Source organism: Procambarus clarkii, chromosome 5 (genome assembly GCF_040958095.1).
Source record: "Procambarus clarkii isolate CNS0578487 chromosome 5, FALCON_Pclarkii_2.0, whole genome shotgun sequence".
Classification (NCBI taxonomy): domain Eukaryota; kingdom Metazoa; phylum Arthropoda; class Malacostraca; order Decapoda; family Cambaridae; genus Procambarus; species Procambarus clarkii.
The window spans coordinates 8139565-8167479 of NC_091154.1; the positions used below are offsets into that span (position 1 = coordinate 8139565).

Below are 27915 nucleotides of genomic sequence, written 5' to 3' on the forward strand. Positions count from 1 at the left end.
AGAAAGGACGGAGAAGGCTGCAAACGGACAAACCTACCCCCAGGACCAAAAGAGCAGTAACCCCTGCGCCGGAGGAGAGCATGAAGCTCCCCTACCCGGCCCCCAGAGGCCAATGCCAACAAAAACAAAGCCTTGGAAAAACAATCCGGAACCGAAGGGGCCACCACAAACCGAGGAGAGGAAAGATAGGAGAGCACCCTGTCCAAGGACCAGGACGGCTCAGGCGGCGCATGAGCAGGCCGGAGGTGAAACATAGCACGGGAAAGCTTACGAAACGGGGCGGATGTGACGTCCACCCCGAAAGCGAGCTGGAGCGGCTCCGCCAGCGCCGCACGATACGAGGCGACAGTATTAGGCATCAAATGACGGTCCTGAAAAAGCCAAGTAAGGAAGGACAAAACAACCCGATCCGAGAGAAAAGACAACCTACGAAGAGCCAGAAAATGGCGAAAGGAACGCCAGGAAACTTCATACTGTCGCCTAGACGAAGCTCTCAGGTGGGACACCATCAAAGAAGCCACCTGATCACCATAGAAATGGTGATACACCCGCGTCAAAAAGACCAGACGCGAAGAGCAGAGGAGAAGGTCGAACCAGCCCCGTACCGGATCGGGCCGACCTGCTGAAAGAGGCGGAGCCGCGGGAAACGTCCCGGGTTCGGGCACTGAGCCAGAAGCACCGGAAACCAAGGCTGGGCCGGCCACCAAGGGGCCACGAGGACTACTCTCCCCGGGAATGTCTCTAACCGAACCAGAACCCGAAGCAACAGCTGGACCGGAGGAAAAAGGTACAGGTAACCCCACCTCGACCAGTCCTGCCGAAAAGCATCCACCGCGAACGCCTCGCAGTCGGGGAAGGGCGTCACATATAGAGGGAGACGCCGGGACCACGCCGACGCGAAGAGGTCCACATCTGGGAGACCGTACGTCTGGCAGATCCAACGAAACGAGTCGTCGTCGACCGTCCATTCCGTGGACAGGGGAAGGAAGCGAGACAGACCGTCCGCCAGAACGTTGGACACTCCCCGGACGTGAACCGCACGGAGAGCCAAACCCCGAGAATCCAGCAGACGAACCACTCGAAGGGACCAACCCCAAAGAGCCAAGGACCGAAGAGAACCCCCGCGGTTCAGGCAATGAACCACCGGAGAACAGTCCGAATGGAGGCGAATGGTCGATCCCCGAGCGACCCGAACCCTCCGAAGCGCGAACCAGACAGCCGCGAACTCCCGAACCGTGCTGTGAGCCCGATGGAAGGACGGACCCCACCGTCCCTGGCCTGCCTGGTGAGCACTGGTCACAAAGCCCCAGCCGAGAGACGACGCGTCCGTGAACACATCGAGCGAGGGCTCGGGAAGGCGCCAAGGCACCGAACCCCGAAAAATCCGAAGAGGAAGACGGTGACGCAGCAACCGACATAAGACCCCCGGAGGGCGAACCCAACGATCGCGAGAGAGGCGGAAAGGACGTCCCCGAAGGAACCAAAACAGACGCCGAAGCCAAACCCGACCCGGCGGGTAGACTAGCATGGCGAAGTTCAGACTCCCGCACAACCGCTCGAGCAACCGCCGAGTGACCCGGGACCCTCGCAGAAACAGCAAACGGCGGTCCCGCAGCCGCCGCAACGCCACCGGAGGTAGAGACAAGGAAGCGGTCCGAGAATCCCAAACAAGACCCAGCCAGGTCCGAACCTGGGACGGAACCAGATGGGACTTCCTCCAGTTCACCAGGAACCCGAACCTGGCGAGCTGGGAAAGAACCAAATCCCTGGCGAGCAGACAAGCTGACCGACTGGGAGCCCACACCAGCCAGTCGTCGAGGTAGGCCAAAACCCGAATCCCTAGAAGACGCAGACGGGTCACCACAACTCGGGTCAGACGCGTGAAAACGCGAGGTGCCAGATTCAGGCCAAAAGGTAGGCAACGAAAACGGTAAGCGTGACGCCCTACCACGAAGCTTAACCAGTCCCTGAACCCCGGATGAATAGGAACGTGCCAATACGCGTCCTTTAGGTCCAGGGACACCATCCAGGCACCCGGCTCCAACAGAAGCCGGACCTGAGACAGAGTAGTCATCCGAAAGGAGGGGCAAGGAATCCAGGGGTTCAGACGGGACAAGTCCAGAATGAACCTCAGATCCGCACAGTCCCGTTTCGGCACTGGAAACAGGCGGGAAACCCACCTGAGGGACGTAGTCGGTTCGACCACGCCCAAGCGCACCCACTCCAAGATGACTTGACGAAGCGCCGGAGAAGAGACCTGCCCTGTCAGCCCCGAACCCCCCAAAGGAGGACGAGGCGCCCAACGCCACCGCAGGCCGGATGACACGACCGAAAAGGCCCACAAATCGTGGGACCAAGCGTGGGCAAACAGAGCGAGCCTCCCCCCCATCGCCCCGTCAACGGGGCAAACTGCGAAAGGGCCGACGCCCCGCACGAGAACCCAACCGTCGAACAGGGCGAACACTGCGCCGCCCAGACGACGCTGGCCCCAAAGGGAACAACGGCTCAGAAACCGGCACCAAAGGCCCACCTCGACCAGCGGAAACCGAAACCCTGGCACGACCCCTCCGAAACTGCCGAGAACGACTGCTCCGGAGAATCAACAAGTCCGCCATAGGACGACAACTAGCCGAAGCCGCATGCAGAAACTGGGACACCGCAGACTCTGCAAACAGCAACGGACAAAAAGGAGATGAAAACCTAAGAGCCAGGGCCCAAGCGGAATCCAAAGAGAGGGCGAGCACAGCCTGACGGCACGCGAGGCGAGAAGCAAAAAACAGAGACACCGCTTCCTTCAGGATGGGCGCAAAGAGCTTCAACAGTGCAGCCGACGCCCTAGCTGCCGAAGAAAGCGCCCCGGACGAAGGCCCTTCAGCCAACGCTCCCACATCCTCCTCGAGCCAAGCAGAAGAGAGCTCGAGAAGGGAAAAGAAACGCAAGACCGAAGCCAAATGCCCACGGGAGCGCAACTCCTCCGCAACCAATGAAGCCGAAAGCTGAGGAACCTGCACGTGAAGCTGGAAAAGGCCAACATCCCGAGAAAGCACAGGAGCGAATAAGCACGCATTAAGGTGCTCAAACTCGCCCCCCAGGTAAACCTGCATAAAAGTAGCAGTCTCGCGCCAATCAAGCGTGCGGGTCCGACAGAACCCATGCCACGCCCCCAACGAAAAGAAAGGGCAGTCTGCCAGCCAGGAAGACCCCGGAACCTCCAAACGTACCCAAAAACGGGAAGAAGAACCGAACTCAAACGAGGACGGATCCATCGGGGAGGCATAACCCGGGTCTCGCAAGAGGTATGCAGCAAGAGCTTCCCGAGCCACCTTCGCGGAGAGACGGGAAGTAGCAAACCCCTGTAAAGACGGAGCCGAGGTACCCAAAGGCGCCCGGAACCGAACACGGGGAGGAGCCGAACCCAAATCATACTCATACAGGGAGGGAGGATAAGAAAACCCCTCCCCCTGCAACAATAAACCCCGTGGGGAAGGCAAAAGCACCCAAGCGGGGTCACAGGGGGCCCAAGGCCCCCAGGTCGACTCCTCCCCAGCCCCAGGATCCCTTACGTCGGGACCCGGGGCAGAGCCGTCCTCCAAACCCTCTACCCCTGAAGAAAAGGTAGAGTCCAAGGGAAAGGCAGACAAGGGGGCCTGCTGGTGGGACCCAGAAGCCTCGGCAGGAGGAACCGGCTCAAATGCCTCCGTCCCCGACCCGGATGGGGCAGCCCCCGAAGCAGCCCGAGTCTCACCACCAACTAAATCGTGTGCCAAGGCCGAAAGCCGCATACGTTTCGGAGCCGGACACAGGGGGGGTGGTGCAGGAAGAACCACAGGGGAAGGACCAGAGGGCGTAGGAGTCAAAGCCATAGCAATCAACGCCCCCAGATCAGGGTCCCTAAAGCAAAAACGGGGCAGCCTCGGGGCATCCAGGCGGGAAACCAACCTAGCGCGTTGCAATAACCTAAATCTACCATGCAACGCTGATGCTGCCTGTACTCTAATAGGAACATCCTCAGAGTAAAACCTGAGCACAAGCAGAGAACAGGACTCGCAAGACTCCGGGTCAAAGGTGTCATTGACCCAACAGGCAGCATGACGAAGGCAAAACAGGTGACTGTCACCCTGAGACAAGGGCACACTGCAACCTTCAAACCCGCACAAGGCAGGCTGGAACTCGGGAGACGCCTCCATGGGTCCCCGAGCCCTGACAGGGGTTTCCAGGGCCCGTAGGTTAGCAACTACGGGAAGCCCGGGCAAGGTGTTGCTAACCGGTTAAGAAACCCAAACAAAACACGGGTAATTGATAATACTGAAAACCCCTGGGACGTGTACAAGCACGGGGGCCTAGCAGAGGGCCACCAAAACAATACCAGGGGAACTATGGGCCCACGAGGCAGCACCTCCACCAGGCAACCAAAAACAAAACAAAAGAAAAACCCCGCAAAAGTACACCGTCCCCAGAGCAACAGGAACCGGTCGCCGCTTAGGTGGCAGGCCGCGCAACACCTTGACGCCCTAACCAGCACAATACCACTCCCTACCCAAGGCCAAACAAGGGCCCCAAGCCCCAGCTGGCCCCAAGGGCGAGGCAAATGCCGAGCAGCAAAAACCTCTACGGGAGCGGTTCCCGAACGCCCCAGAGAAGATAACCCTGACACGCAAGGGCAGTACTCACAGGGCGCCTAGGGAAGGAAGCCCTAGACGCATGCAGCCCCGGCACTGATGAAGTACTCCTGGCCACCGCACACCATGACAACAGCAGAGAACGCCACACGAGGCAAACACCGCCAAGGAATTTGAGGCCAGAGAAGCGTCTATCCCGGTTGACACTAGCTTGCGAACTGACGGCAGCCGGCGCGGTGAGGTCCGGGCCCCCCCCCCTCCCCCTCCCGGGGAGGGGAGGGCTGCGCGGACGACCGGCGCGGCAGTAAATTGATTGTTTGATTGTTTTCCTTGGGATTGTAGGGAGTTTTCTACCTCTCTGTTCGGTTTTTGTTGTAGTTTTTTACCATGTGGGGTTTGTTTTGTTACGCCTACCTTTCTGGGTGCCTAACCCCGGTCGATGGCAGATAAGGAAAACCCCCAACTATATGGGGTTTTCCAGGGCCATTGCTCCCTGAAACCTCTCTGAAGGGGCCAGGTTCTGGCGCTGGTCCCTGGTAGGTCTGAACTCCATAGCTAATGTCCCGGTCTAACATAACACACATTAGCCCGATAAGCTCCAGGGAGCCGTAGGGGCTCCCCCCAGAAAACTATTTAGAAATTTAGAAAAAGACTATTGCTAAATAATATTTAGAGCTTACTGAACACACACACCGAGGCATTTTAGCATATATTTGACCTCGTATAGAGCATGCACTATATCAGTTGCTGAGAATTTGATGATGGCTTTTAGAAATGACCATGAAAGGCAAGAGAGAATATCATGATGGTATTTCAGTTTCTGCAAAGAACAATTGCTAACGATAAATTTGTCAACAGAATAAGCTATGAAGATTGACTTATCAATAAGACCATGCTTACTTGCTTCTCTAAGACAGAAAACTATGTAAAGTTGTCTAAGGAGAATAATATTTCTACTAACAATACAGCCATTCCAGCACTTTTTCATCTTGAACAATTTAGAGGGAACTACAGGTTCCTAGTTGCTAAAGTTTCCTTAAAAAACGTGACACTGACTATGAGAGCTATTGAGCCATCCACCAAACTCTAATGGGCTCCTAAGCAAAGAACGAGCAAACTACTTTCCTGCCGCTGGGAGAAGAACGCCATTCCCAGTATTCTACGATGCAACCACCATGGACACTGACACAACACCTTGGCTTCGGCCAACTACCACCAATACCTACACCCTTTTTTTTCCTATGATTCTGACTCTGACTGTAGCCCTTTTTATCAGAGGATTTTTTATCGGTGTCCCCTGCAGCCGAGGTGTGATGGGGGCTATGCACTACCTGGAGGGTGGGGCGAGGCGGGAACTCGTACTCCGGCGAACAGTCGCCCGACTCATAAACCTCGTACACGATTGGGATCTCCAGACACTGAAAGAACAAGTTTAACTATTGAGAGAGAACATGGAACAGGATCTTGTTCTTCACACAGAATAAAAAAACTTGCATGATAAAGAAATACTATGCTTGTTAGTGGCTTTGCAAGAATGTAAGAACACCAATGTTATGTAACTCACAACCCAATGTTCTTTCTTGTATATAAATAAATAAAAATTAATAAAGAGAACATGGAAAAAACAACTCCAAATTAGTGCGATTGGTTATGGAGCCTCCAGAAATATTATCGGTAATAAAATAAATAAATACTCAAGATAAATGAAAGACAGATTAGAGAGAAACAAATACTAGCAAAGTTGGCAGAGACAGAGAGACTTAAAAAATATGAAACCGCATAGAAACTTACTGAAATTTCTGCAACGGTTTCCTGTTTGGAGTATTTGAAGAGTATAACATGAGACGTGGCCCCCGCAACGCACAGAAACCGAGACTCCGGACAGAGGAAGATATGCTGGATTGCAAAAGGATCCTCATCCCCATCAATGCTTCGTGTTTTGGGTTTCTCAAATACTTTTGCCGTTTTGAGTTTGTAGAGTACTTGTAGACTGACCGAGGATGCATCCCAAAATTTAATACTGCCATCAGCGTGCCTGTAAACACAGAGCCAATTACATACAACAATGAGCTCTCGATATCTCACATATACACTTGCAGACGACGAGTCACAATAACAGGCCTGAAGATGTGAAGGCTAAACCGCACACCAGAAAATGAGGAGACGACTATGTTTTGGTCCGTCCTGGACAATTATCAAGTCGATTGTGGGCCATCCTCAGTCATACATGGACCAAAACATCGTTGTCTCCTCATTTTCTGACGTGTTGTTTAGTCTTCATTTACAGTACTTGCCAGCATGTGGACATTAGAGGCATACAGACTTCATTTCATATTTTGCCTCCTCTAACATCTAAGTGCTCAACACCAACACAACTATGTATTTGCTCATAGATAAGATGCACATTTTTGGTTCTAAGGTCCTGCCTAAACACTTCTTCCATCAGGCTCTAGGGTCCTGCCTAAACACTTCTTCCATCAGGCTCTAGGGTCCTGCCTAAACACTTCTTCCATCAGGCTCTAGGGTCCTGCCTAAACACTTCTTCCATCAGGCTCTAGGGTCCTGTCTAAACACTTCTTCCATCAGGCTCTAGGGTCCCTGTCTAAACACTTCTTCCATCAGGCTCTAGAGTCCTGCCTAAACACTTCTTCCATCAGGCTCTAGGGTCCTCCTAAACACTTCTTCCATCAGGCTCTAGGGTCCTGTCTAAACACTTCTTCCATCAGGCTCTAGGGTCCTGCCTAAACACTTCTTCCATCAGGCTCTAGGGTCCTGTCTAAACACTTCTTCCATCAGGCTCTAGGGTCCCTGTCTAAACACTTCTTCCATCAGGCTCTAGAGTCCTGCCTAAACACTTCTTCCATCAGGCTCTTGGGTCCCACGTCTACTTCTCTACCAGCAGGTTCCAGAGATGTCACCTGTACTGTTGAAGCCTTGATTTGGGATGTTTGCTTGGACAAACGTTTACCCGCAGCTTATACTGATTATAACCCAACTCACAAACATCACATGAAATGAAAGTAACAACATTTTCAGGGCTTGATAAAGGTCCGAGACAAACTGACTTTCTCTGCTTATATCAATAATTATACTGATGACTTCCTTAGTGGACTCAGTCGAGTCCCAGGTTGAATAACATTTGTTCTGTCATGGCCTAGTAATTACCTAAGTAATTACCTAAGTGTAGTTACTGGATGAAAACTACATTTGTGGTGCCTCGCCTTCCCAGTACTTTTTGTCATATAATGCTTTGCAACTACTGTCAGTTTTTGTCTCCAACAGCTTCCCACTTAATTAGTTCCAACTGTCTACCACTCTGTTTTGCAAAAGTGCATTTTCTGATGTTTTTCGGCACATTTGTTTCCTTAGTTAGAACCTATGTCCTCTTGTTTATTAAGTTGCAGTTTTCAAGAATTCTTCTTTGTCAATTTTGTTAATTTACATTAATATTTTGTCCACTGTGATAATATCGCCTCGTTTTGCTTGTCTTCTGGTTTGGGTATATTTAACTCCTCTAGCCTATTCTTGTAGCTCTTGTTTTTAAATTCCAAAAGCCATTTGGTTGCATATGTCTGTACTTTTTCCAGTTTACTGGGTGTGCTTTTGGTCGTTGCTACTGGAACACTTCCACCGAACAAGCAGGAGTCTGCAAAATTCAGCACGATCTGAATGCGGCAGTAAAACCTCTTCATTCACCAAAATAATTTGTTGCTTTACAGAGAAAGAGTTGTTTGAAGAATCTGAAAAGAACAGCACTGTCAAGGCTGGTAAGTGAACCTACAAGGAAGTGAAGAAAATGAAAGTCCAGTGTGAAAATAGTTTCATGATGGACCAGCATGGGACGCCAAAGTGTCAGGATCAGCGCTTTAATCATTTTTGCAATTTTGTAGTTGACAATGATCAGCTGTGCAGCACCTTCAGTAAATGGATGAATGCCTGCTCAGAATTGAGCATGACGTATGGATTCTTGTCAAATCTTTCCCACTTGAAGAATGAGGCAATGTGCAGATGACGAGTCACAATAACGTGGCTGAAGATATGATGACCAAACCACACGTCGTAAAATAGAGAAACAATGACATTGAGGTCCATCCTGGACCATTATCAAGTTGATATCAATTCATTACACAACTTGATAATAGTCCAAGATGGACTGAAATATCATTGTTTCTCCATTTTCTTATGCGTGGTTTGGTCATCAATGCGGTAATATATAGCAGGTTGCACATTGCCTGATTTCATACTATCCTAAGGATCTGGAACCCAGCCTTGGGGATTAACTAATTCAGTTCAAAGTAACCTGTCCTCTGACAAAAACGTCGTTTTTCGCTCGTATGCGTTACACAAGACCAAAAATGGTCATACTAGAAAATGGAAGTGGCTTGTGAAAGTGACATACTGTCCGGTTTTCAGTTTTGGGTCCTCTGATAGTAGGTTTAAATTGACCGTTTTCTGGACATTGGGAAACCTTAGGAGGATGAGCTACTCAAAGAGAGTATGAAACCGAGTATAACTTCAGCTAATACTGAAACTCAATGTAGGTTTGAACTGCATATTGTGTCAAACAACCTTTCCTCAATCTTTCAAAATGTATATATTTCTCTGTGAATGTGCCTGTGCTTTATGGTATCCAACTGTAGTGGGGAGAGATCATTTTCTGCTCTCAAACAAATCAAGAACCGCCTAACGTCAAGAATGAAAGATGACACATTGAACTACTTTTCTTTGATGTACATTTAGACACAATGTTTGGGCACATTTTTAAATACAGGTACTTTTTAATAAAATACATTTGCTTTTAAATACATGGATGGAGAAATACTAAAGAAATTGTTCACGCCTTTGTTAGACCAAAGCTGGAATATGCAGCGGTTGTATGGTGCCAATATCTTAAGAAACACGTCAACAATCTGGAAAAGATGCAAAGACATGCTACTAAGTGGCTCCCTGAACTGAAGGACAAGAGCTACGAGGAGAGGTTAGAGGCATTAAATATGCAAAACTAGAAGATAGAAGAAAAAGAGGCAATATGATCACTATGTATAAAATAGTAACAGAAATCGATAAAATTGATAAGGAAGAATTCCCGAGACCCGGAACTTCAAGAACAAGAGATTTCAACTAATGAAACAAAGCTGCCGGAGAAATATAAGAAAATTCACTTTTGTAAACAGAGTGGTAGACGGTTGGAACAAGTTAGGGGAGAAGGTGGTGGAGGCCAAGACTGTCAGTAATTTCAAAGCGTTATATGACAAAGAGTACTAGGAAGATAGGACACCATGAGCATAGCTCTCATCCTGAAAATACACTTAGGTAATTACATTTGATTTGTCAGGAAATTATTCATTACTTTACAAATCAAAAGGTTCTAAATTTCAATTCTGAATTTTGATTCTCGTGATTATTTCTACTTCTCATGAAGTAGGACCACAATAATGCATTTTAAGACATGCATTTTTATTTATACACCTGATTTTTGAGAGACCTCCGAAGACCAGCAGGTCTTAGGAGGTCTTAGGCTTAAGCCTAGGCCTTAAGCTTAAGCCTATGCATCCTACAGGACTATTTACCATTGATAGTAACTAATATACAGAATCAAGAACTGTTACTGGACACTGCCACATTAAGAAAATTTCTAGGGGTTATTTCCCCCCCCCCCCCTCCCCCCCATTTCAATGCACTAAAATTAAAGTTCAGTAAGAGTTACCGGTATCCGCATGCATCCAGATACAAATAAGAGAGTTTTACTATACAATAAATATGACGTTTATTGTGATGTTAATTAAACACTCATTCTTACCCGGTGATAATCATCTCTGCGTAGCTACACGACGTTGAGCCCCATTCACCACCACAAATGGGCCACTCTCTCTCGCTGAAACCCTGCCGCTTCTGACCCCGGGCCCCGACGGAATAGAAGGCTGGGATAAGGTCTGCGGGGCAGTCGGCCAGGTACGTACAGCAGGTGACGGGCGACTCATGCAGGTCCATCGAATAAGGATTTTCAAAACATGGGTAGCCTGGAGAGTGCAAGTCCACCACCACGAGATCGTTGTGAAGTAAGACTACCAGGGCGTATGGCTCTGCGAACTCTGTAAAAGGACATTTAACATATATTATCAATTGTTAATTAAAATATAGATTAGATTCTAGCATAGGTTAGACATGAATGAGTCTGGATTTATACAGAAGATGCCTTGTATGGATCAACAGGCCTTCTGTAGCTTCCTTTATTCTTAGGGTGATACAAAAACAGGCGGCTATTACACCTGAGGATATTCAAGAAAGGAAATATTATGGGGGTTTTGGTGACAGTGGTGACACGATATAATAATAATAATAATAATAATAATAATAATAATAATAATAATAATAATAATAATAATAATAATTCATTCATTCATTGTGTTGAGGGACAGGGAGCCAGAGTGAGTGAGTGTGTAATTACCCAAGGGTAGTTACACAGGATGAGAGCTACGCTCGTGGTGTCCCATCTTCCCAGCACTCTTTGTCATATAATGCTTTGAAACTACTGACAGTCTTGGCCTCCACCACCTTCTCACCTAACTTATTCCAACCGTCTACCACTCTGTTTGCGAAAGTGAATTTTCTTACATTTCTTCGGCATCTGTGTTTAGCCATCTTGAGGTTATCTTGAGATGATTTCGGGGCTTTTCAGTGTCCCTGCAGCCCGGTCCTCGACCAGGCCTCCACCCCCAGGAAGCAGCCCGTGACAGCTGACTAACACCCAGTTACCTATTTTACTGCTAGGTAACAGGGGCATAGGGTGAAAGAAACTCTGCCCATTGTTTCTCGCCGGCACCCGGGATCGAATCCGAGACCACAGGATCACAAGTCCAGTGTGCTATCCGCTCGCCCGACTGGCTCGTTTAAATCTATGATCTCTTGTTCTTGAAGTTCCAGGTCTCGGGAAATCTTCCCTATTGATTTTATCAATTCCTGTTACTATTTTGTACGTAGTGATCATATCACCTCTTTTTCTTCTGTCTTCTAGTTTTGGCATATTTAATGCCTCTAACCTCTCCTCGTAGCTCTTGCCCTTCAGTTCTGGGAGCCACTCAGTAGCATGTCTTTGCACCTTTTCCAGTTTGTTGATGTGTTTCTTAAGATATGGGCACCACACAACCGCTGCATATTCTAGCTTTGGCCTAATAAAAGTCGTGAACAATTTCTTTAGTATTTCGCCATTCATGTATTTAAATGCAATTCTGAAGTTAGAAAGCGTGGCATAGGCTCCTCGCACAACGATCTTTATGTGGTCTTCAGGTGATAGTTTTCTATCTAGAACCACTCCTACATCTCTTTCTTTATCAGAATTTTTTAAAGATTTCTCACATAATTTATAGGTTATGTGGGGTCAATGTTCTCCTATTCCACATTCCATAACATGGCATTTATTAACATTAAATTCCATTTGCCAAGTGGTGCTCCATATACTTATTTTGTCCAGGTCTTCTTGAAGGGCATGACAATCATCTATGTTTCTTATCCTTCCTTCCTATGATGCTAAGATATTAGCATCATCAGCAAACATGTTCATATAATTCTGTATACCAACTGGTAGATCATTTATGTACACAATAAACATCACTGGTGCAAGAACTGAACCCTGTGGTACTCCACTTGTGACATTTCTCCATTCCGATACATTGCCTCTGATTACTACCCTCATTTTTCTATCAGTCAGAAAACTTTTCATCCATGATAGAAGCTTATCTGTCACCCCTCCAATATTTTCCAGTTTCCAGAACAACATCTTATGTGGAACTCTGTCGAAAGCCTTTTTTAGGTCCAGATAGATGCAGTCAACCCAACCATCTCTTTCCTGTAATATCTCTGTGGCTCGATCATAGAAACTGAGTAAATTCGATACACAGGATCTTCCAGATCGAAAACCATACTGTCTGTCTGATATTATATCATTTCTCTCTAGGTGTTCTACCCATTTAGTTTTGATTAGTTTTTCCAATACTTTCACTATTACACTTGTCAATGATACAGGTCTATAATTGAGGGGGTCTTCCCTGCTGCCACTTTTGTAGATTGGAACTATGTTAGCCTGTTTCCACCCGTCTGCTACGATTCCTGTACACAGGGATGCCTGAAAGATCAGGTGAAGTGGAATGCTGAGCTCAGATGCACATTCTCTCAGAACCCATGGTGAAACGCCATCTGGGCCAGCTGCTTTGTTCTTACCGAGCTCCTTGAGCATTTTTTCCACTTCGTCTCTAGACACCTCTGTGTGTTCTATGTTGTTCTCTGGAATTCTTATTGTATCTGGTTCCCTAAAGATTTCATTTTGTACAAACACACTTTGGAACTTTTCGTTTAGTGTTTCACACATTTCCTTTTCATCTTCCGTGAATCTATTTCCCATTTTCAACCTCTGAATATTATCCTTTACCTGCAATTTGTTGTTTATGAATTTATAGAATAGACCTGGTTCTGTTTTACATTTGTCCACAATCCCTTTTTCAAAATTTCTTTCTGCCTCTCTCCTCACTGCCGTGTAGTTGTTTCTCGCATCTTTGTATCGCTGGTATGTTTGGGGGTTCGGCCTCTTCCTGTATTGATTCCATTTTTGTGTCTTTTGGTCTCAAGCCCTCTCGCAATTTCTATTGAACCAATCCTGTTTCCTAGTTCTGCATCTCTGTTTTGGTATAAATTTTTTTGTGCCTTTATCATATATTTCCCAAAACTTGGCATACATCTCATTCACTTCCTTGCCTAGCATCAAGTCTGTCCAAATATACTCACTAAAAAAATTTCTAAGGTCACCATAATGTCCTCTCCTGAAGTCTGGTTTTTCAACTGCTTCAACCTCCTTATTTTCTTCCAGCTTATAACGCATTGCATACTTTATTTCCAAAAAGACATGGTCACTTTTACCCAAGGGAGGAAGGTACTGAATGTCAAATATCTCTTCCTCCTTCCTGGTAAATATCAAATCTAGCATGGAGGGAACGTCCCCTTCCCTCATCCTCGTAGCTTGTTTAACATGTTGATACAAGAATGTTTCCAGGATGAGGTCTACAAATTTACAGGTCCAAAAATCTTCTGTTTTAGCTTCATATGCTTCCCAGTCTATGGATTTCAAGTTGAAGTCACCGACTATCAACAGTCGTGATCTATCGTTATCCGCTCTCGCTATAATCTCTCTCATTATTGTTATAAGACCTTCACGTTTACTATCTAGCTCCTCCTTTGACCATGTGCTGCTTGGCGGTGGACTATATGCATTTATTATCATTAGTTTATCATCCTCATGGCAGATCTCTAGTGCTATTATGTCAACTTCTTGTGGATTGGCAGTCATTATTTCGTTCACCTTTAGGTGTTCTTTTACCAGCACAGCAACGCCACCGCCTTTCCTAATTTTTCTGTCCCGTCTCCAAATTGAGTAACCCCTTGGGAATATGACCTCATTTAAAATTACATCTTCAAGTTTTGTCTCCGTGAGTGCAACAATGTCTAGTGTCTGCAGCTGTATTACATCGCTTAACTCCAGTATCTTTGATCTCACTCCATCTATGTTGGTGTATGCAATCTTCAGGAACTTGTTCCCCCTCTCCTTATTCTTCACTCCCCCTCTCTCTATTGATTTTGTTGGTTTGCCTTTATGTACCACTTTACTGGTTTGCCTACCCCTATCACTTTGTAGAAAAAAGAATTTATTTCTTCTTCATTCCTGCTCTCATTTAAATGTTTTGCCTCGGCGAGGTTCAGTTTCAGCTTCTCTCTATCTTCTTTTGAAAGATCTCACACACACACACACACACACATATATACACACATATACACATACATACATACATACATACATACATACATACATACATACATACATAGGTAGATAATACATATATATAATACATACATAGGTAGATAATACATACATAGCTACTAGATAGGTAGGCAAACCAGTAAAGTGGTACATAAAGGCAAACCAACAAAATCAATAGAGAGAGGGGGAGTGAAGAATAAGGAGAGGGGGAACAAGTTCCTGAAGATTGCATACACCAACATAGATGGAGTGAGATCGAAGATACTGGAGTTAAGTGATGTAATACAGCTGCAGACACCAGACATTGTTGCACTCACGGAGACAAAACTTGAAGATGTAATTTTAAATGAGGTCATATTCCCAAGGGGCTACTCAATTTGGAGACGGGACAGAAAAATTAGGAAAGGCGGTGGCGTTGCTGTGCTGGTAAAAGAACACCTAAAGGTGAAGGAAATAATGACTGCCAATCCACAAGAAGTTGACATAATAGCACTAGAGATCTGCTATGAGGATGATAAACTAATGATGATAAATGCATATAGTCCACCGCCAAGCAGCACATGGTCAAAGGAGGAGCTAGATTGTAAACGTGAAGGTCTTATAACAATAATGAGAGAGATTATAGCGAGAGCGGATAACGATAGATCACGACTGTTGATAGTCGGTGACTTCAACTTGAAATCCATAGACTGGGAAGCATATGAAGCTAAAACAGAAGATTTTTGGACCTGTAAATTTGTAGACCTCATCCTGGAAACATTCTTGTATCAACATGTTAAACAAGCTACGAGGATGAGGGAAGGGGACGTTCCCTCCATGCTAGATTTGATATTTACCAGGAAGGAGGAAGAGATATTTGACATTCAGTACCTTCCTCCCTTGGGTAAAAGTGACCATGTCTTTTTGGGAATAAAGTATGCAATGCGTTATAAGCTGGAAGAAAATAAGGGGGTTGAAGCAGTTGAAAAACCAGACTTCAGGAGAGGACATTATGGTGACCTTAGAAATTTTTTTAGTGAGTATAATTGGACAGACTTGATGCTAGGCAAGGAAGTGAATGAGATGTATGGCAAGTTTTGTGAAATATATGATAAAGGCACAAAAAAATTTATACCAAAACAGAGATGCAGAACTAGGAAACAGGATTGGTTCAATAGAAATTGCGAGAGGGCTAGAGACCGAAAGACACAAAAATGGAATCAATACAGGAAGAGGCCGAACCCCCAAACATACCAGCGATACAAAGATGCGAGAAACAACTACACGGCAGTGAGGAGAGAGGCAGAAAGAAATTTTGAAAAAGGGATTGTGGACAAATGTAAAACAGAACCAGGTCTATTCTATAAATTCATAAACAACAAATTGCAGGTAAAGGATAATATTCAGAGGTTGAAAATGGGAAATAGATTCACGGAAGATGAAAAGGAAATGTGTGAAACACTAAACGAAAAGTTCCAAAGTGTGTTTGTACAAAATGAAATCTTTAGGGAACCAGATACAATAAGAATTCCAGAGAACAACATAGAACACACAGAGGTGTCTAGAGACGAAGTGGAAAAAATGCTCAAGGAGCTCGGTAAGAACAAAGCAGCTGGCCCAGATGGCGTTTCACCATGGGTTCTGAGAGAATGTGCATCTGAGCTCAGCATTCCACTTCACCTGATCTTTCAGGCATCCCTGTGTACAGGAATCGTAGCAGACGGGTGGAAACAGGCTAACATAGTTCCAATCTACAAAAGTGGCAGCAGGGAAGACCCCCTCAATTATAGACCTGTATCATTGACAAGTGTAATAGTGAAAGTATTGGAAAAACTAATCAAAACTAAATGGGTAGAACACCTAGAGAGAAATGATATAATATCAGACAGACAGTATGGTTTTCGATCTGGAAGATCCTGTGTATCGAATTTACTCAGTTTCTATGATCGAGCCACAGAGATATTACAGGAAAGAGATGGTTGGGTTGACTGCATCTATCTGGACCTAAAAAAGGCTTTCGACAGAGTTCCACATAAAAGGTTGTTCTGGAAACTGGAAAATATTGGAGGGGTGACAGGTAAGCTTCTATCATGGATGAAAAATTTTCTGACTGATAGAAAAATGAGGGCAGTAATCAGAGGCAATGTATCAGAATGGAGAAATGTCACAAGTGGAGTACCACAGGGTTCAGTTCTTGCACCAGTGATGTTTATTGTGTACATAAATGATCTACCAGTTGGTATACAGAATTATATGAACATGTTTGCTGATGATGCTAAGATAATAGGAAGGATAAGAAATTTAGATGACTGTCATGCCCTTCAAGATGACCTGGACAAAATAAGTATATGGAGCACCACTTGGCAAATGGAATTTAATGTTAATAAATGTCATGTTATGGAATGTGGAATAGGAGAACATAGACCCCACACAACCTATATATTATGTGAGAAATCTTTAAAGAATTCTGATAAAGAAAGAGATCTAGGAGTGGTTCTAGATAGAAAACTATCACCTGAGGACCACATAAAGAATATTGTGCAAGGAGCCTATGCTATGCTTTCTAACTTCAGAATTGCATTTAAATACATGGATGGCGATATACTAAAGAAATTGTTCATGACTTTTGTTAGGCCAAAGCTAGAATATGCAGCTGTTGTGTGGTGCCCATATCTTAAGAAGCACATCAACAAACTGGAAAAGGTGCAAAGACATGCTACTAAGTGGCTCCCAGAACTGAAGGGCAAGAGCTACGAGGAGAGGTTAGAAGCATTAAATATGCCAAAACTAGAAGACAGAAGAAAAAGAGGTGATATGATCACTACATACAAAATAGTTACAGGAATTGATAAAATCGACAGGGAAGACTTCCTGAGACCTGGAATTTCAAGAACAAGAGGTCATAGATTTAAACTAGCTAAACACAGATGCCGAAGAAATATAAGAAAATTCACCTTCGCAAATAGAGTGGTAGACGGTTGGAACAAGTTAAGTGAGAAGGTGGTGGAGGCCAAGACCGTCAGTAGTTTCAAAGCATTATATGACAAAGAGTGCTGGGAAGACGGGACACCACGAGCGTAGCTCTCATCCTGTAACTACACTTAGGTAATTACACTTAGGTAATTACATACATACATACATGCATGCATGCATGTTAGGCTTATATTGCAGTCCCCCCCCCCCCCTCCCTCCAAGGTCAAACTCCTGACCCTTCCTAGGATGCACACCCACAACAAGCTGACTTACTACTAGGTACCTATTTACTGCTAGGCAAACAGGGGCATTAGTGAATAAGAAATCGCATCCAACCATTTCTGTCCTGCCTGGAATTAGAACCCGGAATTCTCAATTGTGCATAAAGAATGAACCCGGACGAAACATTTAATTGTGCATAATTTTGAATTTAATTGTGCATAAAGAATGTCTGGGATGCTCCCGGACGCAGGTTCGAATCCTCGTCACGGCCCTTGTGGATTTGTTCAATGAACCCGACTGTAGTACCGACCAGATGTATCCTGATCTTAGAATACACAGTCACCTTGAAAAAAATCCTCAGGAATAATGGAGGCCTTTGACAAAATGCCAGCTTCCTGTATCCTCCGAGGCCACAAAAGATGGTGGCCCTCAGGGCATCCTGTCCTCATCAGGGCCACCAGAAATGTGCCCCTCAGGGCACAAGATGCCCTGAGGGGCTTTTTGATGTTCATTGGACACTATAGATGGTGGTGATATACATTGGAATGGGGACACTACAGATGGTGGCCCTCGGAGGCATCCTGTCCCCTTGTCAAGGACACTATATATGGTAGCCCTCTGTCAAAGACACCAAAGATGGTGGCCCTCAGGGCTTCTTGTCCCCATTTGAGACCTTTAGAGATGGTATCCCTTGGGTAAATTCTGGCCTCACACACACACACACGCGACAGCTTTTTCACCAGGGCTAATTAAACCACTGTCAAAAATGCCAGCAGTAAAATTAGACTATGAAGGCTAACATTAATCTCAGAGTGAATCTGATTAGGCTCTTACAGGCATGATGTTGTCTTCAAACAAGTCTATTTTTGTAATTTCAAGAACTTGTAATATTTGTATACCCTTAGCCCGAGAATCCGACAAGAGAATTTAATGATTTCAATGTTACGTGTGCATGTTACGTAGGTGCAGGAAGCTGTAGACTTTCCACAGAAAATACTTAAAAACATTACCTAAATACCTGACCACTTAAATACTTGAAGAAACTTAAGTTGACTGAACTGAAGTTTGAGAAGAAGCATTACACAATACAAAACAATCAGCATGTAAATCAAGCATTAAAAAATGCTCACAACGGGTCCACAAAACACAGCGACATACAGAAAGGATGAGGGGGGAGGAGGGATGGGGGGGGGGGACAAAAGACATACACATAATTTTCAAAGAGTTTGGTTTCACAAATACAATGAATCTCAGAATGAAATCATTAAATTACTTGAAACTCAGAAAAGTATGACTGTGTGTGAATATAAGACTTCACCTACAACCAGAAATACAAATGCATCGGCATCAGTGTTCCGTTGCAATACCAGTACTCAAGATGGTATCGGTACCAGCATTGGTCAAAATACTGGTGTTGGTATACACCTCTATGTACGACACAGTGCAATCAAAATATACTCAAAAGCAGTAAACATTGAATTCAAAGTCAAATCATACAATTTTTTTTTTAACAAAATTTAGATGTTTATTTAATGAGCATCAACATAAAAAAATTAAAAATCAAATTTTGTGAAAATATTCATGAAGAAAGTCATATATTTTAAAAATCCTTTAAGACTTAAACCCTCTTAATAAAGCAAATGCTGACCCTGCATAAAAAATATAAAATTAGAGTTTAAGATACTCTGGGGAACACAACATACCACTAGCATAAGGAGTTTCACAGAGTGTAACGAAGTCAACAACATTGTGCTCCATCTCGAGAACCGTCGTTGTCTTGCCATGGATGACGGTGATACTTGGCGTCCGCCCTGCTCGGTCGTTTGCCAGCCCTCCGGAGAATATGACAAAAGACTCTCTGCAAAATAAAAGGCTGTGGTCAGTGGACTTGCAGAAAATCGGCATGCAAACCACCTCTCAAATGCAAAATCGTGCGATATCACCAGCTGATCAGCAACTTGGCAGTCTCATAATCGTAAAGTTGTGTAGTACTGATTGCAAATATTACCACGCAAACAATCTCACAAATGCAAAAATCATGTAACCTCACACATTACAGTGAGTCCCATTGTCAAGGGCAGGAGGCTTAACTGTCCCTAGACTTAACGAGGTCATCTTAGGCCAGCTATTAAACTTTCCCATGAAGTAACCCACAACACTTGCCTAACTCCAAGGTACCTTTTTTTTTTTATAACTAGGTGAGCAGAGGTATCAAGGGAAAGGAAACATGTCCAACCATTTCTGTCTCCTCTGGGGGATCAAACCCAGGTCCTGCAATTGTGAGCTGAGGACTTAGACCACTGTGCTACAGGACCCTAAATCTTGACACGCATCCTTACTTCTACGTAATTCCCTCTCAGTAGACACATTGCGTTACAGTGACTTTGGTCTATCAACAACAACATCTACACCGCTATAATAACAGTAATCTTATATCAGGTTCTCAAATGATTCAAAACAGAGAGCTCCGAGTTTAATTCCCAGGCAAAACAGAAATAGGTGGGCATGTTTCCTTTCACCTGATGCCACTGTTCACCTGGCAGTAAAATAGGTAGCCCAGAGTTAGGCAACTGATGAGGGAATGCATCCCAGGAAAGGTCAATCGTTGGTCTAGGGTAACCACAAAGAGCCTGAGAACAGGCTTCCTATCCTCCCAAAACACTAATTATAACATTACTCTTACAATAACTACTATATGGTGCAACTATTTAATTTTAATTAACAATATGGGAGCAGTGTAAGGGGTTAATACAATGCTATAACATAACGCAGGCCTAGCCCGAGGCCAGGCTTGACTTGTGATAACTTGGTCCAACAGGCAATTGCTTGTAGGCCAATAGGATGTTTTTTAACATGTTTTTCTTAATTTGAATTGATGATCATTATTATCTATAAAGCTAATTAAAAAACTACTAATTCCCATCATAATTTTGTATGTGATGATCTTCTTGAGGTTATCTTGAGATGATTTCAGGGCTTAGCGTCCCCGCGGCCCAGTCCTCGACCAGGCCTCCTTTTTGCTACACATCCCCCAGGAAGCAGCCTGTAGCAGCTGTCTAACTCCCTGGTACCTATTTACTGTTAGGTGAACAGGAGCATTAGGGTAAAAAAATCCTTTCACCCATTTGTCTCCACCTCCGCTGGGATCAAACCCGGAACCCTAGGACTACGAATGCCTAGCACTGTCCACTCAGCCGTCAGGCCCCAAGTCACTTCCCAAGCGACTGATCAAGTAATCTGCCCGATCAAGTAATCTGTCCGTTTCTGCCCGAAACGCTTTGCGTAATAGTGGCTTTAGGCATTGTATGTACTAGCTCTATCTATAAATTCATTAATATCTGTATCACCCCTTGTATGTATGTACTTTACCTAAATAAACATTTGAATTTGAATTTGAATTTTTTTTTTATCTAATTGTCTAGCTATATTTAACACCTCCAGCCTCTCCTCACAGGTCTTTTGTGCAAGTGTGCATTATTAAACACACAAATTTGAATCAAAATCACCTGCCATGAATTCATGAACTTTATACAGTACATCCCATTTATCTGGATTTTATACATCAATACAATCCACTTATTCTGAATGTATGAGTCTTAATACAATGTACTTAATATAATCACTTACTGGATTGTATACACACATCTAGTACAATTCACTCAACCTGATTGTATACATCTAGTACAGTTCACTCACCCTGATTGTATACATCTAGTACAGTTCACTCACCCTGATTGTATACATCTAGTACAGTTCACTCACCCTGATTGTATACATCTAGTACAGTTCACTCACCCTGATTGTATACATATAATACAATCAACTTATCCTAATTGAATACATATACAGTAATACAAATCCACTTACCCTGTTTTGCTGGATTTCCACTCCACTTTTTGTATGGATTTACAAGTCTCTTGTTTGCCCTCCTTGTTTGTTTTTGCTGCAAAGAATACACAAACTACCATTACACACTCAAAGGAAGAAACAATACTGCATTTCTCCTGTAATTGGATGTATATTTTCTCATCAAGATCTTATGGCATGTGAACTATACTACCGGATACTCATCAATGATTCATAAATAAAAGTTTCATCTAAGGTTTATTTATCCCAAATAATAACCTAAAAGTGATTCTATGCACCTGCCAAACCCCTTGTTTATAAATGAAAAACGGTTTACACACGACTCACAACTGATGATGTTCGAACACTTCCTGAACAAGTGCTTCATTGACCAATTTTATTCAAACCACAACGCTGTAAATGCTTCACCCACGTACTACAAATTCAAATAATCGTCAACAGAACCTAAACACCTAACCTAAACTATGCCTATATATGCACAATATGCTAATACTGTATATTATAATATTAATTTATATTTGAGAAAATTCCCGTGTTGAGTGAACAGCATGTTAAAATTGATGAATGCGTCTTTGGGGTCGACCACTGGATGGAATGGACTTAGGTCGAGGGCGGGTTGTAGTTATAGAGATTTATTTCACCTAAGATTTGTAATAAAGATTTTTGGTATAGTTTCCAAAATGGTAAAGGAACAATGCAAAATATAACTTTATATCATGATATACTGAAAATATATGGCACAGTATTCACCCCATAGTCCAGTTTATCCAAGTCCATGACCTACACAATATCATTTTTCCTGCCATTATCAACAATACACGATAGGCAAAAAAGGATTTGTCTATTTCGTACTTGTGTACAAGTATCCATACTTATGGATATGTTTTACAAAAATGTAAGAACTCTTGTATATATTAATAAATAAATAAAAATAAAAAATTTCCTTTCTCTAAAATAGTCGCATATGAAGTTTTAGTATAACATGGCACTAAAGCTGAAATATCAATAGAAAGCTAACATAAATAATTGATAAAATCAGATAGTTATTTTGCTGTTGCGGGAGCTAACATAACGTAACATAACCTAACCTGACCTAACCAAACAAAACCTAACAAAACCTAACAAAATCTAACCTAACCTGATCTAATCTTACATAACCTAACTTAATAGAACCTACTGTAACCTACCATAACCTATCCTAACATAACCTAGTGTAACCATGTAATCTGACATAATGTGAACAAACCAACATAACCTAAAATAACAAACTAACAACAGAGGCTAAAACTTGAAAACTGAAGGGAAATATAAACACGTAGGTTTCTAACCCAAGTGATAGGTTGGAAATTCACTAAGTGGGATCGAACCCCCCTGTGCTCACCGTGTGGAAATATGACCGAGGAGGGTTTAGGGCCAGTTTGCTTGATGGCCCAGGTGGTAAGAGAGCCATCTGTGTGTGAGCACATGAACTGCTTGCCCTCATGGTGCCAACTGATGGACTTGAGAGGTTCGGCACATTGGAAGCGGACTTCGGCTGTTCGAGTCTTGAGGTCCCAGAACACCAGTTGGCCACTCTCGTAGCCAATCAACAGCTGCAATGAAGAAATAAAATATTGACTATTTATTTATATACAAGAAGGTACAGTAGGTTTATGAGAGTACAGATCATTGAAGTTTACATTCTTGTAAAGCCACTAACATGCATAACATTTCGGGCAGGTTATAAATGTAACAGATAAGTATAAGATAAGTAATTTGTAGCAAAATTTGAAGAATATTAATAGGTACATTGTAAAAAAAATTGAATATTAATAAGTAAATTGTAAGAAAATTTAAGGATTATAACAGGTACATTGTAGCATAATTTGTGGATTATTAATAGACACATTGTAGCATAATTTGCATTCAACATAACACCTATGATACAAGTTGATAGCAGTGATTACAATGGTGAGATTGCATGTCATAAGCACATATGACATGTGTCACATGTGCAATAAGCAGTATGCACATATGATAAAAGCAGTCCCCGTGGCATAGTAGTAAGATGCTCGCCTAGTGTTTCGTGAGCGCTTTTTCCTGGGTTTGTATCCAGGCCGGGTTGATTGACTGGGCGCCAGTTCTCAACTGTAGCCTCTGTTTAACCCAACAGTGGATCCTGGGATATTTAGAATTAAGGACTTTCCCGAAATGCTATGCATACTAATGGCTGTACAAGAATGTAACAGGTCTATGGAACTCACTCCCTAATGAAATGAAAACCTGTCCAACTTTTGCCTCACTCAAAAACAAAAACAAAAAGTACCTAATTTCATCTTCATAGTTTCCTACCTTGTGCTGTAAAATTGCACTGTATCTAGTGCTACCCAATCCCCCAATCTTTATGTACTTAATTCAAACAACTTTACCATTGTGATCATTGCTGCCTTCTTATATGTGCTATCAATATGCTGCATTGTGCCTATTAATCTTTGTTAAATTACCAATCAAGCTGTCAATGCAATCAATCAGAGCTACCGATGTGCTTTAATATACCTACTAATCTCTCTCGTCTCATTTTTTTCTTGCAATGTATCTGTTATCACTTTATAAATTTTGCTAGACTTTACCTACTTAAAATTATATGTTAGATTAAGGACCTGCCCGAAATGCTGCGCGTACTAGTGGCTTTACAAGAATGTTAACACCATGCTATGTATCCTCACAAACTCTTGTATATATAAATAAATAAATTCAAGACTATTTTATTAGCAAATCTGAGTTTGAAACCGGCATTATAGCAACCACAAGTGACTTTCACTAGGAGTGAATTTGTTTTCCCATAGAATTTATAACAGTTTCTGCAGTGCTTCGTAGTAACTATGATTGTAACCTATCCACCGCTGCCCACTGGATGGGGGGCGGTGTGCAGGACAAACATATCAATTGTTGACACTAGCTCTCCACATATGTCAGTTGCTTAATTTGGAAACTGTACTTGTGGTCGATCTCGAACCCATTGTTGATGTGACAACTTATACTGAATTTTGTAACTAGCTCATCAAGACTGTAACTTGCTTAGCTAAATGAATTGTGGGGTTCAGTCCCTGAGTGGGGATCGAAGTGAGAGGGGGAGAGGTAGGGGGACAGGGGTGGACAATGGCGGAGAGGATGAGGGAGAGGGGATGAGAGGATGAGGGAGAGGGGATGAGAGGATGAGGGAGAGGGGATGAGAGGATGAGTGAGAGGGGATGAGAGGATGAGGGAGAGGGGATGAGAGAGAGGAGATGGATTGAGAGAGAGGAGATGGAATGAAGGAGAGGAGGAGAGGGAGAGGGGGTGAAAGAGAGGGAGGTGAGGGAAAAGGGGGGTGAGGGAGAGGGGGGTGAGGGAAAAGAGGGGGGTGAGGGAGAAGGGGGGTGAGGGAGAAAGGGGGGTGAGGGAGAAGGGGGGGTGAGGGAGAAGGGGGGTGAGGGAGAAGGGGGGGGTGAGGGAAAAGAGGGGGGTGAGGGAGAAGGGGGGTGAGGGAGAAAGGGGGGTGAGGGAGAAGGGGGGGTGAGGGAGAAGGGGGGGTGAGGGAGAAGGGGGGGTGAGGGAGAAGGGGGGGTGAGGGAGAAGGGGGGGTGAGGGAGAAGGGGGGGGGTGAGGGAGAAGGGGGGGGGTGAGGGAGAAGGGGGGGGGTGAGGGAGAAGGGGGGGGTGAGGGAGAAGGGGGGGGGGTGAGGGAGAAGGGGGGGGGTGAGGGAGAAGGGGGGGGGTGAGGGAGAAGGGGGGGGGTGAGGGAGAAGGGGGGGGTGAGGGAGAAGGGGGGGGGTGAGGGAGAAGGGGGGGGTGAGGGAGAAGGGGGGGGTGAGGGAGAAGGGGGGGGTGAGGGAGAAGGGGGGGGTGAGGGAGAAGGGGGGGGTGAGGGAGAAAGGGGGGTGAGGGAGAAGGGGGGTGAGGGAGAAAAGGAGAAGATAGGAAGGAGAGAAACCACACACTGCTTGTATGAGGCAGCTCCTACAGGTCCATACGAGGCAGCTCCTATTGGTCCATACGAGGCAGCTCCTATTGGTCCATACGAGGCAGCTCCTACTGGTCCATACGAGGCAGCTCCTACTGGTCCATACGAGGCAGCTCCTACTGGTCCATACGAGGCAGCTCCTACTGGTCCATACGAGGCAGCTGCTATTGGTCCATACGAGGCAGCTCCTACTGGTCCATACGAGGCAGCTCCTATTGGTCCATACGAGGCAGCTCCTACTGGTCCATACGAGGCAGCTCCTACTGGTCCATACGAGGCAGCTCCTACTGGTCCATACGAGGCAGCTCCTACTGGTCCATACGAGGCAGCTGCTATTGGTCCATACGAGGCAGCTGCTATTGGTCCATACGAGGCAGCTCCTACTGGTCCATACGAGGCAGCTGCTATTGGTCCATACGAGACAGCTCCTACTGGTCCATACGAGGCAGCTGCTATTGGTCCATACGAGGCAGCTCCTACTGGTCCATACGAGGCAGCTCCTACTGGTCCATATGAGGCAGCTCCTGCCTCATATGGACCAGTAGACTTTTGTCCAGTCTAAAAAGTCCATATGGACCATATGGACTTTTTGTGCTGATATATTTAGTACGATATCAATAGCCCCTTTGTTATGCCCATTCATCCACATGTACACTTCACTCATGTCACAAATTTTTGGCTTTTCTAGATAACGTAAATTCTTAATTTTTACTCTCTTCATATGACAGGTTTCTAATTTGCTGGATTAACTTTGTCATCCTCTATTGGACGCGTTTTATGTCCATTCTATAATATGGTGACCAAAACTGAAGCGCATAATCTAAACGGGATGTAAACAAGAGCAAAAGATACAGCTAAAATTCTTGCTTGCAACGACTAAACATTCACGAAGCAGTTACGCAAGTACTTACGAACGTGTACATCTTTCCTCAATCTTTGACGGCTTTGGTTACATTAATTAAACATTTCAAGCATGAAAACTTGCCAATCAACTGTTGTTGTTGTTATAAACAGCCTCCTGGTGCTTCGGAGCTCATGAACTGTTTAATAATTGTAAACAAAGCCGCCAAAGATTGAGAAAAGATGTGTGCTTGCGTAACTGCTTCGTGAATGTGGCTCCTGGTCATTGGTGGAAGAGGGCCAAGCGGGAACAATTAACTGTCGCTCGGAGAGGCTGGAATGTAGTCTGGAGAGGAGGTTGATGGCGTTTACGTGGAGTGGAGAGACCTCTTGGTATCTGAGTGCTGGCCCACTCATGTTCGCATGGTGAGGGAGAGAGCGCTGGTGTTCGGATGGTGAGGGAGAGAGCGCTGGTGTTCGGATGGTGAGGGAGAGAGCGCTGGTGTTCGGATGGTGAGGGAGAGAGCGCTGGTGTTCGGATGGTGAGGGAGAGAGCGCTGGTGTTCGGATGGTGAGGGAGAGAGCGCTGGTGTTCGGATGGTGAGGGAGAGAGCGCTGGTGTTCGGATGGTGAGGGAGAGAGCGCTGGTGTTCGGATGGTGAGGGAGAGAGCGCTGGTGTTCGGATGGTGAGGGAGAGAGCGCTGGTGTTCAGATGGTGAGGGAGAGAGCGCTGGTGTTCGGATGGTGAGGGAGAGAGCGCTGGTGTTCGGATGGTGAGGGAGAGAGCGCTGGTGTTCGGATGGTGAGGGAGAGAGCGCTGGTGTTCGGATGGTGAGGGAGAGAGCGCTGGTGTTCGGATGGTGAGGGAGAGAGCGCTGGTGTTCGGATGGTGAGGGAGAGAGCGCTGGTGTTCGGATGGTGAGGGAGAGAGCGCTGGTGTTCGGATGGTGAGGGAGAGAGCGCTGGTGTTCGGATGGTGAGGGAGAGAGCGCTGGTGTTCGGATGGTGAGGGAGAGCGCTGGTGTTCGGATGGTGAGGGAGAGAGCGCTGGTGTTCGGATGGTGAGGGAGAGAGCGCTGGTGTTCGGATGGTGAGGGAGAGCGCTGGTGTTCGGATTAATATAATTAACATAACCACAAAGTAAAAATGAAACAAGAAATTACTCGAGCAAAAATGTTCTCATTTGAGAAAATTCGCCCCAAAAATGTGGTATGTTTATCATATTTTTCAGAGTACAAAAATATTGTCAAGGCTTTGAAACTTTGTTATATACATGTATTGTTTAATTATGAAAAATACTGTTGGAAAATTATTATTCCTCAAATTTTACAACAATGTACCTATTAAAAAGTCAAAATGAACTTTGGGAAGTTAATTTTTCAACTTCCTGCTTCAGTGAAGAAAAACTTAATGAATATCGAGAAGATTTGTGCCAGAATCACAAATTTAAAACTTTCTGTACTTTTCAATAATATATATATATATATATATATATATATATATATATATATATATATATATATATATATATATATATATATATATATATATATGTGTGTGTATATCACGAAAATAAACACGTGATTAAGAATGTGACAATGTCAGACCACGGAGGAAAAATGTAACAG

General features: G+C 44.6%; 1 protein-coding gene across 3 annotated transcripts in view; it reads right to left on the reverse strand.

The window, feature by feature from the left end:
• Tomosyn (syntaxin-binding protein tomosyn) overlaps nucleotides 1-27915 on the reverse strand; it is a 490464-nt gene that overhangs the window by 199709 nt on the left and 262840 nt on the right. For all 3 annotated transcript variants that reach the window (XM_069339129.1, XM_069339132.1, XM_069339137.1), the window contains exons 6-11: nucleotides 22847-23057; nucleotides 21466-21541; nucleotides 19302-19456; nucleotides 10420-10711; nucleotides 6411-6654; nucleotides 5951-6037 (exon numbers count right to left, since the gene is read on the reverse strand). In XM_069339129.1, coding sequence (XP_069195230.1) covers nucleotides 5951-6037; nucleotides 6411-6654; nucleotides 10420-10711; nucleotides 19302-19456; nucleotides 21466-21541; nucleotides 22847-23057 — 1065 coding nt within the window. The remainder of the gene's footprint in view (nucleotides 1-5950; nucleotides 6038-6410; nucleotides 6655-10419; nucleotides 10712-19301; nucleotides 19457-21465; nucleotides 21542-22846; nucleotides 23058-27915) is intronic.